Source organism: Barbus barbus (assembly GCF_936440315.1).
Source record: "Barbus barbus genome assembly, chromosome: 45".
NCBI classification, from domain to species: Eukaryota; Metazoa; Chordata; class Actinopteri; order Cypriniformes; family Cyprinidae; genus Barbus; species Barbus barbus.
In genome coordinates this window covers 20,425,405-20,445,326 of record NC_136723.1, presented here as the reverse complement: position 1 = coordinate 20,445,326, position 19,922 = coordinate 20,425,405, and the positions used below count along the sequence as shown (strand labels likewise).

Sequence of the window (19,922 nt, the reverse complement as noted above, 5' to 3'; positions counted from 1 at the left end):
AAAAAATAAATAAATAAATAAAATAATTTTACAGATACAACTCTGAAATATAAAGTTCTTCTTATGGATATTTGTGCTACGAACCCTTTTGAAAAACATCTTAAAGTTGCGATGAAATAAAGTAGGGACAGATCTTTTCTTCTGTGTTGTGACGTTCATCCAAATTAAACAGATTATTGGAAAAAAAATGTAGTGCAGGAGTTGGTTCTGTTCATTGGTTGTTGATTGGATGGAGGCAGATCTGAATGCAAGCTTGATGTTGATTGAAGAAGCAGCGCTTAAGTGAACTAAATGGTTCTTTTACGGAGCCCACGAGACGTGAGACGTGCGGATCCATTTGCAAGACTTTTATTTAGAGATGTGACGTGGTCATAAACAAAGGCAGGGTCGAACAGCATCAAACAAGTATGGCATAGACAAGACACAGAGTAATCCTAGGGCAAGCGTGGGTCTATGATTGGCGAACGATATCCAGAGGGCTTCAGAAGAGGGGTAGTCCGATAACCTGAGCAATAATCCAAACGAGGTATGAGCAGAGTCCGAACGGCGAGACAAGGGTTAATCCAAGATACCCGGGCAACAATCAGGAAACGAGGCTATAAACAAAATAAACAAAACTAAGACTTAAAAAACACGGAAGAGCTCCGTAATGTAGCTATCACTAGTAGAGCGATAAACGCTAGACAATACTGGAACTAAACAAAACACAGAATGGCTCAGTAAAGCAGCTAACACTTGGAGAGTGCTAAACGCAGAACAATACTCGGTGATCTGTGAAAGGAAGTCCATGGTTTAAGTAGGGTGTGTGGTTGTGTGATAATTCTCATGTGTGTGGGTGTGATTGAGACAGCTGGGTGTACTTAGTGCAATCAGTTGTGTATGTGCAATCAGTGCAATGGATGATGGGAAATGCAGTCCAGTGTAATGTGAGGTGTGAGAGTCAATATGATGGAGAGGCGACCTCTTGTGGCAGTCGGACAAAAGACCACGAACCGGATTCGTGACAGATTTGGAGAAATCTGACATACACTCTCAGAAAATAAAGTACATAATTGTACCTTTAGGGGTACAATGGCTTGTCACTGGGGCTGTACCCTCAAGGGTACAACTTTTGTACCCTTGGCACAGGGTACATATTTGTACCCTTGTGATTTGTACCTTAAGAGACCAGTCTTGTACCTGTGGTGACAATTTTGTACCTTTATTTAACAGTACAAAAATGGACCCTTCAAAAAGGGTACAAAATTGGCTTTGACAGGGTACAATCGTTGACATTTATTACTCGCACACGCTGTATTAATATCAGAATTTATTAAGTCATTTTTATTTTACATTTCATTTTAAACACAATGTCTAACTGTGACATAACTTGTGGTCAACTGAGTTAAGTGTCATATGCCTTAAAGTCCATTTCATCTCCTGGTTTCAGTAAAGTCCATTCTTTATCAACCTTGACACTGCATGCATGAAAGTGATGGTCATAGAACAGAGGAATCAACATTTTTCCACATAGTGTCTATGTTAAAGATGTACTTGATTTGCCAAAACAATGGAATACGCTCAGAATGCAGTACATCTATGACAAATACATCTGACCGCATACTTCACATTGTTGACGGTTACTTCAGACACACGTTGGATAGCTTTCTCGGTTAAATCTACATCACAGAGGTTGTGATTGTCCATCTGGGCTCTCTGCAGCTCCACAGGTAAAGATAAAAATGGAGTGGTCACACTTTTTACCAGGGCTTTCTCAAATTCACCCAGCATACTCCCACAAAACTCCCAGCACTGTCTGAACTGGTGTCTGTTGCTCAGTGTTGTAGCTAGGTTTGTAAAATTTCTGCAGTTAGTTTCATCAAGGTGAATGTCTTCCTGGAGCATTTGGGGCACTGGTATGGACGAGGCATGGTGGAGTCAGTATAGGAGATTTATTTGCCTAGTGACAGTTATTGGCAGAGGCTGGTCACCATCCACAACTATTTTGGCAATGTACCTTTGGAGAAACATCAGAGTGTTCAGATGTCTTGGATATGCAAAATTGAACACGAAGTATGTGCAGAAGGCTGAGATGATTCCTTCGTCGATTCCCGAGTTGCGAAACACCTCGATGTGGTCCACTTTCAGAATGTTTGGAGCTCTCCTGGCAAAGGCCATTTTCCAGTCTCGGTCGGTGAACTGAATAGTTGGGTACAGGCTGTCAAGATCAGTCTATTCAAAGCCAAAAGGAAAAAAAGCAAAATTAACCTGACATTCTTACCATTTGGTGTAAAATATTAATACCTCACAAATTCTTGTAACGAACGAAAAAAAGTTAATCCATTCTGACATATTGCACTTGCTCTTTAAGGAGGAATGGGAGGCTGTTGTTCATTGATAGGGTTGTTAAAATATCAATGATTAGCATTGTGTTATTGGGTAGATACACTAGATTACTAAGCACATGCATCATCTACATTCTTTGCATACACATTATATGCTCAAATAGTGGTTTATAATTAGAATGTGACTATATTCTGATGTGGTGTGCAGATTCGGTAGCTAGTAAATTAGATTTTGTTTTGGGTGTTCATGCTACACAATTAGAGTAAAATTTTATTTTGTAGTCATTGTGCACAAATATTGTGCTTATGTACTCAAACTTCCGCCTTTTCCTTTCACACAAGAACAGATATGAATAGCGGTTAAAACTTGTTTGACTGGAATTAAGCAAGAACTGATGAATCTAAAGTAATTTAACAATGGTGGAAGACAAAAAGCAATAGGACCATCCAAGCAAGTCTTCAGCGTAGCAACAATGATGAGGTGATCAGCCTCATTACCACTTTACATACCACTTAAAAGTAATGAAATATTTAAAAGTGGATAAAGTATTCCTTTAAGTGGAGACGTGTGGTGTTAATATGATTTTCTTTCTATCAGTACATTTGTCAAGTGTATTTGGTGTTATGGAGGTGAACAAAAGAGATTTTAGCAAGCAAGACATACCTCTCCAAGTGTAATAAAGTGATCAATGTTCTCCTTGAAGATGTAAGGCAGAAAGATGAGGGCTGCCCTAAAGTCAATATCTGCAAGACATGAGATATACTTGATATTTAAACAACATTTTTCTAATTCAGAAGCAGTGCAAGTAAATATAAAAGGTCATCACTAGACATTTGGTCCAGTGTAGATGTCAATTTCAGGTAAGCAATTTGAATATAAAGATGATTTTCCCACAAAACCGGTGTTAATTAACACCTCAATTCAAGTACACCGTTTTATGACATAAGAATAATAACAAATCTAAAATAGAATTAAAGACATATTAAGGCCCACGACTTGGAAACACTGTGGTATAGGCATTAACATTTAATCAGTACCTGGAAGATCCTCAGTAAGAGCTTCTTTTGTCTCCAGGTAAAACTGGAATAGTGGGCATTTCCTTTGAGCTAGTTGAAGCACCTTCGGTACAATACATTTGAAGCCTTCATTGAATCGCTGACACAAGTTCCCTGTTGCTGGATGGATACGTTCCAACTCATCACACAACTACAGAAGAAAAAACATTAAGCTTTATTCCATACCAGAAATCATCATGCAGCTTGATACTAATCTCAGAAGCAGTACTTAAATGGCATATGGAAGATATGTGACATTTGTGTGTAGACTACATGTTAGTTTTCATACTAAACCATTAAAATTCACATCATTTATTTCCACGGTCACATTTTTAATGATGATTAATAACATTTCAGTTACATAGTGGTTTTTGCTTGTTTATTAGAGTACAATACATTCACCAAGTTTGACCCAATAACTCCTTCCCTGTCATGAAAACTTCACAAGGAATCTCTCCCGGTGCTCCGGTGACTAGCTGGCTTTTTTCCTGCCAGACTTTCAGCAACTTTCATATGATTGACACCAGCTTTGTGTCGCATCCTGCCCGCTACTCGGGACGTGGTGTTTTGAACGATTAGTGAAGGTGCACCGCAGCTGGCGGGATTATGGTAGGTTGTAGTTACTCGCACATTGTGCTCGTAAATCATTTTTCCGGTTCGCACGTATCGAATTTTAGGGGCATATGCGAGCAAAATGGTCGCACTGTAGAGCCCTGTATCTGTGTGTACGTCATTTTGGAGCAGTACACTCCTGGTGAAGTTCTCATTTTCATGACAGGGAATCAAACTTGGTGCATGCATTACACTCACACGGACCAGCAAATAAGAATATACCGTTAAGAATTCTAACTATGACCTTAGGATACATTTTTACTTACCCCGGTGGGTGTCCTTAAAAAAGGGTACTTCTTAACTGTGTCCTCTACAGTCATGCCATTAGCAATCTCCTTTTGCCGCCATGCAAACGTCTGCTGCATTCGGTCTCGTACAATCCTGAAGTCAGGTTGCATCTTCTGGTACTGGCTATTTAAGACATTCACATGAGCCTCAATGGAGGATGGATCCTCACCCAGAACACTTGGTGCCTTTATGGGAATTGAGATAGAGAGAGATACACTTACAAACACATCTGACATAAAACTAAACAATAAATTGTCTTGTGTAGTTCCATTGAGTGAACCAATCTTCTATCAATCTGATTGAACTTACTTGACCAACCTCATAATTGATAACTACAAAACTGTGAAAAAGAAAATACGACAGATACATTAACCAACTAACTACAACTTAACTAAGCCTCATTTATTACCAATGCACCAAGCTGGGCATCACTGACCTTGGACACCTTTCTCTGACTGGTCCTTGCTGTTTCTACAAGTTGCTTTGATTTTGTGTGGCCAAACTTCTCCTTACTACCTCTCACTTCACTGTTATCAACCAGAGGTGCACGCTCCCATTTGAATTTACGCCTCAGAGACATGTGCCATGTGTGCTAATTGAAACAGAAATATTAATTAATTAAAAGACTGCTCAGGCATGAAAACTGGTCAGGGGTAAAAAAGGTGAGATGGATACGGCAGCAAAAAAATGCAACAAGATAAAGATACCGACACATTTTATCCTGTTGTTGACGTTAGCCTACATTACATCCAGGTTGCTGCTACTCGTCTCCATAAATGAACAATTAACCTAGGTAACATTACCTAAGTTAGGGTAACAGCCCAAACCCCACCCCACTTTTCTTTTATGACAGACCTGCACATAACATTGAGAAGATGTAATACCTCATGTTAAAAATACTGTGTATAGTTATTTGCTAATGCACTTACATAACCATTTCCCTCGAGATCCTTCAGGAAAGGATATTTCGCAATCAGCATCTTTACAACTTGCACATATTCTGAAGTTGTGGGATACCTACAAGAGAAGAAATGTAAATCAATTGAAGGCCATCTGCCTTGAAATAATCATGCACCAGGACAAACACAATCCATTTTTTTTTTCAGCATGAATTTTGTTTCATGGGGCAAATATGCTCTACAAAGACTTCAGTTAAAATATTGGTGTCTAACATTGCCTTCAATACACTTACGTGCATTGTGTATTGTGCCACAGCCTCAGAGAACCCGGATCATTGTGTGTCTATCCTTTGGATTTTTCTGGCATGGTTCTTTGTTGTCTAGTTTTGTTTGTAGGTAGCTGGGGAATGCTGGAATGTCAAAACTACCAGGCAGTCTCACATTAGCTCCATTCCTGTAATATAGATTTTTTTTAACTTTAGGTGTAAATCAAATTAACAAACAGTTTACACTGCTAAGACCCTTCCAATTAATAGGTTACCAAACACAGCTCTAATGTCAGCGTTACTACAGGCTCTTTCAGCTTGCATACAAACTGGTTGAATTTGACCTGCTTCTTAAAAGATCCTTGAAACAAGTATGATACCATAGTCTCTGTGAGGCCACAGTCAACTGTTTCACCAGCCACGTCATTATCTGAAAGAAAGTAAACATAGGGATATGAAACAGCTGTGCACTTGACTAAAAAGTAATCCAAACAAAATGAAATAATTTGACCAGCACATAATAGCAACAACATTAGCTTTGTGGCCAATGCTCATGTTAGGTTCGGTGCATGAATATACACGATATAAAAATAAATAAAACTCGCGTGCAAATTAATTAACGTTAATGTCAGAATCAGAATCAGAATCAGAATCAGAATAATGTAATGCGGAACTACTGTTATGCCTGGTTCAGACTGGCCTATGACGCCACCAACTGTCAAGCTTATGCACAAGGCCCGGTCATAGTTTAAAGTACTGAAAGGTCCTCTGCAGTCCTAATAATGTATTATATTAATATTAAAAAACATTGCCTGACCAGTCAACGAAAAATTCGGTAACATTCCACGTTTCATCCACTAGCAGAGGACATAGCAGTATACAATTTGGCGGGGTAACATTAGCCCGTTAGCATTGGCTACCACAAATATTTTGTCAAATAAAATGGCATTTAAATAAAAACTTACCTCTGAATCTCTGGGCTTCGACGTCGGTTACTTCTATGCCTGCTTCTGATATTTTTTGAAGGACCTCCTCGGTTGAAAGCCCTGTAAGAACCATGAGTAACCGTCTGCCTTCTTCTCCACCGATTGCCGAAAGAAAGACCGCGAAGTCGCGAACTGGACGACGTTCTCTTCAATTGAGATTCAAGCAGCCAATCGGAGCTGGCTCTACATATTTGACACATCTTTCCACCAATCAAAAGTAGTGAGCTGGCAGTCTCCGTTCCCGCTCTCTCCAGTAAATTAGGGAGGGATAATGTACTCAGGCTATGCAATGCAAAAATGTTTCTGATGAAATAAACTGAGAATCAGCCATTTGTGTGTTTATGTGTGTTGTTTTTCATTTACATAATCAATATAATATTATAATTTCATCAGCTGGATAATTGTATTATAATGATTTAATATCAGCAAATTGACTTACAAAACTTTTATTTCCTTAATTTCAAGGCTACTCAAATATAGTGATTAGTTCAAATCTACCTTAAATAATTAAGGTGTCATTAAAACCTTTAAACAACTACTTTTATATAAATTAAAAAAAATTGGCTTAGCAGAAGCTCTCTCTTGATATTGTACCTTAACCTTTAAAAGAAACGGTACATATATGTACCTTTTAATGCTGGGGAACATATATGTACCTTTTTGACCCTCAAAAAGGTACATATATGTACCTTGAGGTCCAATAATAAACCCTATGGGGTACGTTAGTGTAGATTGTACCTTGGGGTACAGAAATGGACTCCTATTGTACCCCTATTTCTGAGAGTGTAAGTAACCAGAGAGATGTTTGATGAAGCCCGAGCTTGTTTTCTGGTCCAGCCTGGTCCATTTAAAGGGTTTTTGGGCACTTTTCAGTCGTCAGTCTAAGACCACTTTAAACCGTCAACTAGGTTTAAGTGTCTCAAACAAAAAAAAATCACAGTATCATCTCAGAGTCACAAAACCACTTTCATTTCGTTTTTCGTTTTGCTGGTTGAATGATCTTCCCAGCCCTTTCCGGACGCAGAAATCCTGACAATATTCAGGAAACAACTGAAAAGTTATCGTCACTGTTCTAGCTTGTACTCTCCTAAATAATGACTTAAACTTTGTATTACAAGCACTTATAGTGTTTATTTGCCTATTTATGATGAATTGCTTGATGTATTCCTCATTTGTAAGTTTGTGCTAAATGAATGTCAACATAAAACTGAACGTCTTTTATTCATTTGGTGCCACTAACATGGCAAATCCAGTGATTATTTACTTCATTCTCTGAAGCACTTGTTGTATCAGACTGTCTCTAGGCAGACTGAAAATTCACAGAAGTTGCGTAAAGTCAGCGAATCAGATTCATGCATGGTCAGTGAATGGACAGTAACATGCATAAGGCTTCAAAACTAATAAAAAACCTTTTTACAGGCAGTAACATTCATTGTTTCTTTAATCAATAAACCCTCATACAAACATCACTGTATTGACACTATAAACACGGTCACCCAGCTGACTGGCAGCATGGCGTGATGTCTTGTCTCAGAATAACACTCCAGAGGTGGGGGGAGGGGGAGGCTGGTGATGGAAGAATGCATCTTCTGTTTAAGAGCAGGACAATCGATGAGCTGAAATGAGCATATATGCATCCTATGGTGCAGAGTGACAGAGAGAGAGAGATCAAATCTGTTGTTGCTCTTACACACAGTGCAGAGCAGGTTAAGCCAGGCAGAGCTCTCCGTTTGCCTTTGTTGTTTATACACTTGCATAATGCAGGCCAACACTACTGCTTGCATCTTTCTGTATGTATATATGAGCACACAACAATAGCTAATATAGTGATTCCAAGTGATTCTTTCTCTTATATAGAAAGACAACAGACCACAGAATAAAATGATAAAATAAATATAATGCAAAATTTGCTATATAAATAAAATATAAAATTCATAATATTTTAAATAAATATAATACCAAGGTTGCATTTATTTTATTTAAAAAACAATAGTACTTGTGATAATAATAATATTGTGAAATATTTGTTCATTTTTTACAATGTTTTCTATTTTAATATATTTTTAAATATAATTTATTCCTGTGACGCAAAGCTGGATTTTCAGCATAACTACTCCAGTCTTCAGTGTCACACGATCCTTCAGAAATCATTATTATCAATGTTAAAAACACTTTTGCAGCTTGATATTTTTGTGAAAATTCTGATCATTTTTTTGCAGGATTCTTATATCAATAGAAATTTCCAAAAAACAGCATTTGTTTGAAACATAAATCATTTGTAACATTATAAATGTCTTAAAGTCGGCATGAAACGGAAGTTGCGATTGTCTTTTCTTCTCTACTGTGATGTATATCTGAGTGAAACGGCATCTGAAATGAGAAGGCGGGACTTGATTTCGTCCTTCGAGAATTGATTGGTTCGTTGGAAGTTGGGGCGTTACTAACAAAATGGTAGTGTACTTACATAAAAAAAACATAGTTATCAGAAAATGCCAAAATGCCATAGTAGCAATCACTATAATATTTATAAGAAACAAATATATTTGTTATATAATACATCTAGCCAGTGAGTCTTTATAATCACTGTCTAACTGCCATTTCAACAACCACAACCCTTCATGCTGAAATGTGTGCTGGCAGGTCACTCATATGTCCTGTTTATCAGATTCTAAATAATGTTGGCTGTTTATGAAGTGCGGGCTGGTTTTGAGTGGAGTCCCTCTGGCAGTGCGCTCAGTATTTGAGCAGTATGGCAGTTAGCGTGATCTCCGTGTTGCGTAACATAAGGTCAGGGCATGAAGTCGCTGCTCGTGCTTCCGTCTGGCAGAGAGCCGGTGCCACAGCTTCCCTCTGTCACTTCAATTAGAGCCCCGTGAGCTCAGCGAGGCGGCCACGTCCATCACAAAACCACCGCACCTCATCCTCTACACCCAACATCTCTCTTCTTAGCATTTTTTTGTGTAATTATGCATTTGTTACCAGGGCTATTGTAGATAACTAAAAAAAAAAAATAATAAATAAATAAATTTTGTTACTTGAAATAATATAAAAGTTAACTGAAAAAAAAGGCAACATTTCTCATTTTTGTTTAGTTTAACTTATGTTATAAAATAACCAAAATTAAAATAAAATTACAATTTCAAATTAAATGAAAGTGAAAATTAAATAAAATTTAATTAAAAATAATACAAACTATAGTGGAATCTAAATGATATTAAAATAACATTGTTTGTTACTTTAAACATTCCAGCCTGTATAATAACAGAACATGAAAGTGTTATTTTTTTAAATTAATATGTCATTTAAACATAATTTATATATTTTTTATTAATTATAGAATTTAATTAATTTGTATAACTTATTATAACTGGTTACAATTATCCCTATGATATTATGGATGAATTACTAAATAGATAAAAATAAATAAATAAATAAATATATATATATATATATATATATATATATATATATATATATATATATATATATATATATATATATATATATATATATATATATATATAATATATATATATAAAAATATATATATTAGTAATAAGGGGGAAAGGGAAGTGGTGTGTGGCCAAGTATGGTGACCCATACTCGGAATTTGTGCTCTGCATTTAACCCATCCAAGTGTACACACAGTAGTGAACAAGTCCATAATACAAGTTAATTATACTAATAATAGCAATAATAATATTCCCAAATTATGCTTTTTGAGATAGTTACACATAAATGTTATTATAAATCAAAACACAATGTCATGTCATAAAAAGGACAGTCAAACAGAATAATAATTATGAGTCAATAATCAATATAACATATAAACATAAATAATGGGTTACAGCTATCCTTATAATATTATGCATAAATGATTAAATAAAAAAAGTGTTAATTAAAAAAATATATTAAATACAGAGTAAATTAAGTTAATAAATAAAAGAGAAAATAATATAATAATAATAATAATAGTAGTAATATTTCCAAATAATTCATTTTAAGAGAGTTACACATTTGTCTTCTGCAATAGATACAATGCATTATCACTTTCATCAGCCATGCTGAATTTGCTGTCATAAATCAAAAACACAATGACATATAAAGCGGACTAAGAATTATGGGAAGGTCAAAAGAAGTCACCCACTGTGATGGCTTTGAAAGATTCAACATCATGCATCAAAGGACAGCAGGGTTATTTATGATAATATGCAACTGATTATTTATTAAGTTATGTGCATTAAGTATATCTTCGTAATGGATTATATAAAGGCTTCAAAGAGGAAATTACAGAAACGACTGACCAAACAGATAAAAATGCATCACATTCACATTCCAGTGTTTGTTTATATAACTGCACAACTGCATATATCGTCTGGCTTGCTAAAGCACATCTGACCCAGCAGCACCGGCGCTGGTAGTTTCTGACAGGTCTCCTGCTCTTAAAGGTCTGATTCCTGATGACCAGACCAAGAGTGCTCGGAGAGCTCTGTGTCCTTCAAGAAAAACAGAGCGTTACAGTTCCCCTGAGTCACGATTCACTGCACGGTCGAGGAATCATCTCAAAGCCAATCTTACGGTAAATGCTTATTTTTAATTGATGAGCACTCTTGACTCCAGAGAACTGAATTCAGACTTATGTCTCCAGGCTGCGCTCACGGTATAATACATGCAGAACTTATAACTGCATTAAGTGCTGGGAATAACAAAAACTCGACAAGGTCCGTTCCACTTGAGTCTGATGTTTCTTAAAACAATGAATCAGCACTTCTGGTTCCCAACGGAATAATGGAAAAGCCAATTCTCCGTCTCTCCTCTCACCTGCAGCGACGGGCTCTGGAAGAACTAAGGAGTGTAGAAACCCTTCCCACTGACAGAAATGCATGACTTCTAATGACTTCTGACTAATGAGCATTCACATGAGAGTGCATAACTAATTACACCAGCAGATATGGGACTGAGCAGCTTTGAACATGTTGGTTTTAGAAATGTTTTTTGATGCTAACAAAAATGTTCTAAAAACACATTCCTAGCATTCCCATTAAGTTATGAAAATTATTATTATTTCTGAATGTTCTCAGTAGCCTGCATTCAAAATGTTCTTTTTTAAAGGTTTTTCTTGGTTATGTGAAGAGAAACCATTAAGAGAATGTTCAGTTTTATAATTTCGCAAAACATATGGTACTTTTATATTAATATTAATGTTACTTTCGAATGTTCTCTGAACAATCTGAAACAATTAGGAAGTAGTAACATTAGAATAACGTCCACCTAAAATACTGAAGAAAAACGTTCAATGAATGATATATAAATAACGTTTTTATGGAAGAACATTTGTTTATAACTTGTCTGTTAGCTGTGAATAGTTTATCCAAAAATGAATATCAAGCCACAAAAATGATTAAAAAACACCATAAAACATATCCATCTTACACTAAATAGAGTATAAAAGCCTGTTTTGTTCTGTAATGGTGGTTTCTGGAGCTCAAAACAGAGCATAATCACTATAAACTGTCCTTATTTGGAAAATAGCTATGTGAAGATACAAAAATACACTTTTCCATTTCATGAGACATGAGCATTAGTATAAGTGTGCATTTTTTGATGAACTGTTCCTTTAAAGAAGTGCGAGAACCTTGCTGGGATCTAATAAGCCATCTTTAGTATTCAGACAAAGGTAGCAAGACAAATCTTTCTTTTTATTAAATGTAATTTTTTTTAAATCTTCATAATAATCAGTAGATTTCTTTATTACAGAATGACTAGCATTTCCAATAATGATCATCTAGTGGAGAGAGATATGCCATCCCATTTCCACTGCTTTTTATTAATATTAAACAGATGAAAGCAGATCATCTCCATCTGAAACTTTTCCAGACTTGTGTTCAACTCCTTGTCCAGATATTTAAATAATGACTTCAGATATAGTGTGGACCAGATAACTAGAATATGAATGAGAAGATTAATATCATTGCCTGCTGTGAGTAATATTGCACAATATCAAAGTTCCAAAATACCTCCAGAAACAATTCCTAATTTAGATAACTGAATAATTCACATACAAAACCCCAGATGTTTCCGTCTTATGTCTGATTTGAAAAGCTTTTCTACTCAGCTTAAGCAGAAGAGTGGTTATCCTCAGAAAAAGCTTTCTTTCGGAAGATATTTTGTCCTTTTGCTTCCCGGGAGAATCTGTGCTTTATAACACAGTGTCATTACATAAACCACAGCCAGACAGTGGAGCTCTTATGAATGAGAGGAATTATTCATAAACCTGAATTATCTGACACGTGATTAACCCTCTAATTATACCCACTCACGCTTTCCTTCAAGGCTGCTCCCTGAAGGAGTGAGGTCAACGCCAAGTTAAAAAACTGCTTCATAATTGAATGGAAATGAGAGCGTATTTGAAAGAATTTAGTCATTATGCGTTAAACTTAAGCTTATTGCTGACAGAAATCTCATCGCAATCATCTGACCATTTCTCGCCTGCAAGTAAATCACATTATATCAGCAAATTCCCACAATTAACTAAAAAAACATTTTAAATACCACCATGACTGCTGTCTACCATGACCTTCTCTAAACATCTGTTGCGTCCAGTGACGTATTCACTGCATTGTGTATTGTGGTATGTGTTGTTGTTGTTTCTCTCTCGGTGTCTCCCACTCTTTCCACTCTGGCAGGTAGCTGATTGCCCTTTCCAGCAGCACCTGCTTACCCGCTGAGAGGGCAGTAGTATAAATGCCAAGCAGAACCCTTAGAAGACGAGAACTTCTCTCCAGAGCATGTCCTGTGTCCAGCCCTGCCTTTTGGAGTTCTGTATGGTTGTTATCTTCACTAATCTAAAGATCTGTTGACTAACTCTCTGTTGGTACTAGAAGCTAGCTAACCTTTGTGCTCTTTGTTGAGCCAGATATTGCAAGATACTTAGCCTACAGCTTTGCTGTTTAACATTTATTTTGTATTTCCCTGCTACCAACAGCTGAAGCTGTACTCTCTTGATTAAGTGTTACCCTTTTGGAAGCTGTAGGGAGGTGGGCGCCTTTTCTTTTGGACTGTACCTGTTTTTTCCTGGTTTGAGGATTAGATAGGGAGTGAGAGTATAATTTTGTTGTTGATTTCCTTTTATTTGACAGGTTTAGAAAGAATTTAACCCCCATAATAGAAATGCTTTTGTTTGTTATTTTTCCCTTTTAATTGAACTTCGTTTTGTTTGGAAGATATTGTATACTCTCTCTGGGCTGTGAATAAAACCTGTAAGGGATCTTCTTGTTGTTGTTGTTATGCTGTGGCAGGGGCTCGGGCAAATGCTCTTCTTAATATTGTTACGTTATCTTTAAACCCCTAGACACTTAAGACAACATCATAAACCACTATTCTCACATCATAATTCAACTGTGCCGTTTTAGACCTCTGCTCCTCATGACTGATCAAGCTGTTATGAAAAGTTGCTCAATCACATGCACAACCATTTTTAATCACAATCTTCCCTTCTTCTTCCTGTCCACTATTCTGATGTCATAATCACTGTCATATTTCAGATGTGACTTCTTATTAGTTAAAACTCTTTCATTCTTTTATGACTGTTAACTGCATTCTTGAGTCTAGCAATCATCACATTCAGAATCATAATCATTAATTAAAATTTTAGTAGGTGAAACATATCTGAAATACTGGTCCACAGATAGTAGCCTGACATTCTAATCACTTCTGTCCCTCGTGACTGTCTGTCTGAGCTGCTTGTCCATTCATATCAGCTGGCAGAAACTATCCTCCAATCTCATTAGAGAAGTGCTGCGATAAACTGGGTTATGATGATCACTGCTTGCTTGTACACTCTGTTCCAAGCGTCCACTGGACAAATCAAGCTGCACCTGTCCTGAGATCTACCGATACCGATAGTAGCACATCTCCTGTTAAACGATCATAAATACAATGCAGCTGTCAGCATGCCAAAGACGGAAGAAGGCACGTCTTTTGATGCATCCAAACTGATGCAACTCTTAAGAAGTCTGGCTGTTGACATATTAAACGTCAAACAGCCTCTGGAAATTATTTAGGTGTTTCCACGCAGATGGCAAATCTCGCCGATATCAATAACAAATCTTTTTACAATACCTTCATTGCAACTCCCTTCCTCGAATACTGTCGAATACTAAAGTGATTTTCATCGCAAGGACGCTCAGGAGCACTCCATTACGTCTTCTCTTTCTATCATCCAGTATGTGTAAAGAGCATAACGTAATGGCAAAGCGCGGATCCGCCAATCCTGAAATAGCAAGACCCGCTGGTATGTATAGCAGCCAATCGGCGTCGCTCTCGCCGGCGAGTGGGCGTGTCTTAGCGACACGCATGTGTGCAGGCATCGGTTTGATGCAGAGACACTCATAGATATATATACTGACAGTATATATATGTCAGTATATATATCTATGGAGACACTAGTGTGACCCTTAACTGTTTCTCAGCATATTTGCAAACACATTAAGCGTAAAAACGCTGATAATTATGTCTCAACTCTCAGTTTCATTAAGGAAACTGTCTTAATGTGCGAATTGTTCAGAGCCTTTGAACATAGACTTTTTAAACAAGCTTTTTATGATATAGCTAATTGTGAATATATATATATATATATATATATATATATATATATATATTCTTGCGATATATAAATATGTATAAATGTATACATATATAATATAATAAAAATATATATAAAAAATATAGACGATAACGCTATTATGTTTATTATCTGCGTAACGTCCGTCGAGGAGCCTGTCGCTATGGTTACCTCTTTACACGAACGCGATTTCCTTTCGCGAGCGTTTATATTAACTTTTAATCTGAATTTTGTGGTTATTGAAACACTAGAGACAGTTAAAGGGTTATGAAACACACTGGCTGCTGTTTGTTTGGTCTACAGTCTACACCGGGACAGTGATGAGGTATTTCACAATTAATTAATACTCAAACACCATATGTTTCTAAACTCATATTAATGTTTTAACATGTCAAGACAAGCCATTTGAACTCAAAAAGTATTTGGAATTTAATATTTAATAACATGCTTTGAATAATAAACTAAATAGAGCATGTTCATCCATTTCTTAAATAAAATGAATTACATTTAGACATTTATCAGACGCAAACATTTAGCAAAATCAACAAACGAGCAATGATATGCAAGTGCTATGATAAGTGTCAGATAATTTAATATTTCAGGGTTGCAACACGTTTTACAATAAAGTGTGAAAGCAGGTCATCTAGTGGCCAGATAAGTGAACGACAATCCATAAAAGATTGAAATCAAAATGATTTAAGAAACCAGATTTCTTCTAGAAGCATCTCGGTCTATGATTAATTTAAAATAGAATTTAATATAACAATTCTATCTAAATTATTCATGTGAAATGTGTAATGTGAATTAGGGTAATGTGGGACACTTCTTCACTTCTGTATCATATATTTCCATGTGAAGCCAAAACAATAAATCAAAATGTTATATCATTATGAAATCCCCAAGATTGTTCCCTATCTAAATCAGAAGAAAGTTCTCAGATATTTCAATTAAAGGGGAAATGGCACATATATTAGTGCTCCTTGTGCCAAATCATTTAAGAATTTGTGGATTTTCTAATGTAGCTCATGCTCAGATCTGGGACACTATGTTTTGGGTAAGAAATAGTTAAATTTTTACAAAGCAAACTTCACATTTAACACTACTGGTTAAATGTACATACCTTAATTATTTTAGTAGGCCTTCAGTGTGTTTGCTCTCTTCATCAGTTTGTCTAAAGTAGCCTATATGTAACCCTAGTAGTGTTCATATGGAATGTTAAATATAATTATATAACACAGAAATCTTCAAATAATTTATTTACGACACATAAGGGCACCATTATGCACATTTTTTGGAACTGCGAAAAACTAGAGGAGTTTTGGGATAGTGTGCATGAATTCTCTGTTACTGTCTAATATCACAAGACTCCTTTAATATATCTTTTTAGGGTGGACTTAAATGAGATATCAGACCGTTTATTTATTAAAAGGGTAGGGTTGATTTCTTACATATCTAAGAAATGTATTCTATTAAACTGGAAAAAGGAACACCCTCCAACATTTGAACTATTTAAAAATATCATAAACGACACACTGCATATGGAATATTTAACATACAGTTTAAAAAACAAAACCCACATTTTCTTAGAGACCTGGGATATTTTTTGGAACCGTGCATATACAACTTGACATCCATTGTTATTCTATATCAGTTTTAATTTGCTAACACAAATTGGTTTTGATGATGCATGTTTTTATATTTGTATACTATGATACCTGTATTTGTTTTTGTTTTTGTTGTATTGTAAATCGAAAAATAAATAATAATAAAAAAAAAAATTATTTACAGCAATAATAAACAACCATGTAATGAAGTTAAAAATGTAAAATTGGACTTAATAAAGATAGCATAGAAATTATTTTTAATTGTTTTTTTTATTTGGAACATGGAATAACTTTAAAACTTATCAAACTTCTATAAACTTCTGACATTAAACTTCTTTTTTCAAAAGTGTGTGTTAAGCAAACTGTAATGGTCAAAACACTTCATAACAGAAATAAGCAGTTCTGGCCAGTCATGGACTCATCACGGTCCAGAATTCTATTGAATCTGGTTCTTAAAACAAATAATATTGCTGCATTATAAGCCCAAAAATGAACAAAATCACATTTATGGCATTTAACTTTCTTAATGCGCATTTTATCAATTGAATAACATAGTATATTTGACTGTCCCACATTAGTCAAAACATGAAACATCCTTTTCTAAAGTGGGACAACAAAGATTGTTTGTGACAAAAATTGTTAAAACACATTTGAACAATATCATTGCAAAAACTGATGTACAAATAAATCACATTTTATAACAATTTAGAGCATTGTTTTATTTATAACAGATTTATATGCTTAACATCATTTTTGTCTAAATGCTATGTCACTGTAATTTCAGTGAAATTGACAAGAGGTACTTCAATAAATTCAATATATTGTACAGTAACCACAGCCTACAAGAGAGAAAATGCAGTGGTTTATATCCACATTCATGCTCTCTCAACCCTCAGAGGAAAACACAGCCACACAACACACTTAAACTGTACTGTTTCTCACCCATCTCCCTTCTATCTATCTATCTGTCTATCTAGCTATCTGTCTGTCTATCTGTCTGTCTGTCTGTCTGTCTGTCTGTCTGTCTGTCTGTCAGTCAGTCAGTCAGTCAGTCAGTCAGTCAGTCAGTCAGTCAGTCAGTCAGTCAGTCTGTCTGTCTGTCTGTCTGTCTGTCTGTCTGTCTGTCTGTCTGTCTGTCTGTCTGTCTGTCTGTCAGTCTGTCTGTCTGTCTGTCTGTCTGTCTGTCTGTCTGTCTGTCTGTCTGTCTGTCAGTCAGTCAGTCAGTCAGTCAGTCTGTCTGTCTGTCTGTCTGTCTGTCTGTCTGTCAGTCTGTCTGTCTGTCTGTCTGTCTGTCTGTCAGTCTGTCTGTCTGTCTGTCTGTCTGTCTGTCAGTCTGTCTGTCTGTCTGTCTGTCTGTCTGTCAGTCAGTCAGTCTGTCTGTCTGTCTGTCTGTCTGTCAGTCAGTCTGTCTGTCTGTCTGTCTGTCAGTCTGTCTGTCTGTCAGTCAGTCTGTCTGTCTGTCTGTCTGTCTGTCTGTCTGTCTGTCAGTCAGTCTGTCTGTCTGTCTGTCTGTCAGTCTGTCTGTCAGTCTGTCTGTCTGTCTGTCTGTCTGTCTGTCTGTCTGTCTGTCTGTCAGTCTGTCTGTCTGTCTGTCTGTCAGTCTGTCTGTCAGTCTGTCTGTCTGTCTGTCTGTCTGTCTGTCAGTCTGTCTGTCAGTCTGTCTGTCAGTCTGTCTGTCAGTCTGTCTGTCTGTCTGTCTGTCTGTCTGTCTATCAATCAATCTATTTATCTGAAAGAGAAAAACAAAGTTCATACCATTCATATGCAGTGTTAGATTACAAATAAGATTGTTTCTGATACAAGTGAAAGAAGGCAGAACATTTGCCATCTGTCAGTGTGAAGTTATGCATGATGTACTTGCCAAAGTAAACAAACCTAAGAAACAAGTGGGTAAGTTCATGAAATATGACTCCATTTGAAGACTTATGACACAAATTCCCAACAGTTCATTATGAAGGTACTTCACCTTCAGCTCTGAAGCAACCTCAGTAAGAACTAAATCAACTAGTACAAACTAATAGAGAAAGTAAAAAAAAATATTTGTTCTAATCTTTATTTGCATTCTTTGTAGATATTTTATTTTTGTAGGTCCTTTGTATGTTAAAGGATAATTCCAACTGTTGTCCCATTGAGGGCGACATTGACCATAAAACGTGAGCCTTCAGTAGCCAAAGTGTGAGTTTTTACTGTAAATGGAAATGTAAGTATTGTATGGAAGGATGGCAAGCTGAAAACAAGCTTTTTGCCATTACTGATCAGTCAAATGTTACCTAAAACATTCTTGAAACTCTTTAAAAATGTAAATTGTAAGAGATGGGAGTACAGACAATTTTTAACAATTACATTTTTTAATCAAAATACAATAGGAATGATAGTTCACACTTTTATTGAGGCTATACGTTCCTTAAATATAGCATGATATTTTATATTAATATAAAACTAAACTGTACTTTAAAAACTTATTTTTCATTTTATGACGTTTATCCATTATTTATATAAATTTTATATACAGTTTTTCTCAGTCGCTTTGGTGCATTTCTCAGATCAGAAATGAAATTTTCAAAACTACTTGTTGAAATATCATCTAGTCACTTGTGCACATCATAAAAGCAGTTTCTCATTCTTCTGAACAAATTGCGATTGCAGTTCATGCAACTGATTATGTACATTTGTCTGCGGTTTCCTACATTTTCAGTTGATAATATTATGTTGCTCAAAATGTATTATTTAGTTCTCTGTGCAGTAGCCTTTACCCTCAAAACATCTAGTCATTAGTTCAGAGAGTTGAACGCATCAAAGGTAGATGAGATTAAAAATAATTCATTATATTTTCATTTAAATCACCTCTCTATAAATCCAAACTGATGTTAATCTAGAATAAATTATTAATGGAAATATTAAGGGAAATTAATTATTAAGGAGTAACAATAATTCAAAACAAGAATATAATCATTCCCACTTTTTTTTTTTTTTGAACAAGCATATTTAGTTACTTATTTAACATTGTTCTATTATTATAATAAATGATTAAGGAGCTACATGAATAAAAAAATCCTGCACAGCAGTATAAGAATTATTATTATTTTTTTTTTAATAAACAAAAATAAAATGAGAATGCTACATTAGCGAATTAGAGCTCTGTATGTGGTGTGGAGATCCAGCGGCTGCCTGTGAAAGCTGCCAGCTGTTGAAATGACTTATGGAGTCTCATTAAGAAAGTGCTGTCTGCTAACACAGAGCACTGTTCTCATTAAGCAAACAGAG

General features: G+C 35.8%; 2 protein-coding genes across 7 annotated transcripts in view; both read right to left on the bottom strand.

Moving 5' to 3' along the window:
• LOC306864341 (E3 ubiquitin-protein ligase RNF34-like) overlaps positions 1-14,663 on the bottom strand; it is a 28,597-nt gene extending 13,934 nt beyond the window's left edge. For all 4 annotated transcript variants that reach the window (XM_079408307.1, XM_079408305.1, XM_079408308.1 and 1 more), the window contains exon 1: positions 14,553-14,663. In XM_079408307.1, coding sequence (XP_079264433.1) covers positions 14,553-14,558 — 6 coding nt within the window. In that variant the 5' untranslated portion in view covers positions 14,559-14,663. The remainder of the gene's footprint in view (positions 1-14,552) is intronic.
• Positions 1,187-6,581, bottom strand: LOC306863981 (sterile alpha motif domain-containing protein 3-like). 3 transcript variants are annotated; one of them, XM_079407617.1, is made up of 8 exons: positions 6,411-6,581; positions 5,826-5,875; positions 5,473-5,633; positions 5,210-5,297; positions 4,259-4,465; positions 3,363-3,531; positions 2,989-3,068; positions 1,187-2,211 (listed from the first exon to the last, which is right to left on the bottom strand). In XM_079407617.1, the coding sequence occupies exons 4-8, from the start codon at positions 5,258-5,260 to the stop codon at positions 1,918-1,920; spliced, it is 801 nt and encodes a 266-aa protein (XP_079263743.1). In that variant the 5' UTR covers positions 5,261-5,297; positions 5,473-5,633; positions 5,826-5,875; positions 6,411-6,581; the 3' UTR covers positions 1,187-1,917. The 3 variants fall into 3 exon arrangements, with proteins under 3 accessions (XP_079263743.1, XP_079263741.1, XP_079263742.1); XM_079407615.1 differs by adding an exon at positions 4,717-4,872 and having other exon boundaries at positions 5,473-5,875; positions 6,411-6,556; XM_079407616.1 differs by adding an exon at positions 4,590-4,872 and having other exon boundaries at positions 5,473-5,875; positions 6,411-6,543.
• Positions 14,664-19,922: the final 5,259 nt, after the last annotated feature.

What these genes read in the sequence shown, in the direction of transcription:
- LOC306863981 (XM_079407615.1), bottom strand. Translation starts at nt 5,260, where the DNA reads ATGCTGATTGCGAAATATCCTTTCCTGAAGGATCTCGAGGGAAATGGT. An exon ending in TTTTAAGGACACCCACCGGG is followed by an intron (nt 3,532 to 4,258) that starts GTAAGTAAAAAT and finishes TTTCTTCTGTAG; the next exon opens with TTGTGTGATGAGTTGGAACG. An exon ending in TCTTACTGAGGATCTTCCAG is followed by an intron (nt 3,069 to 3,362) that starts GTACTGATTAAA and finishes CATGTCTTGCAG; the next exon opens with ATATTGACTTTAGGGCAGCC.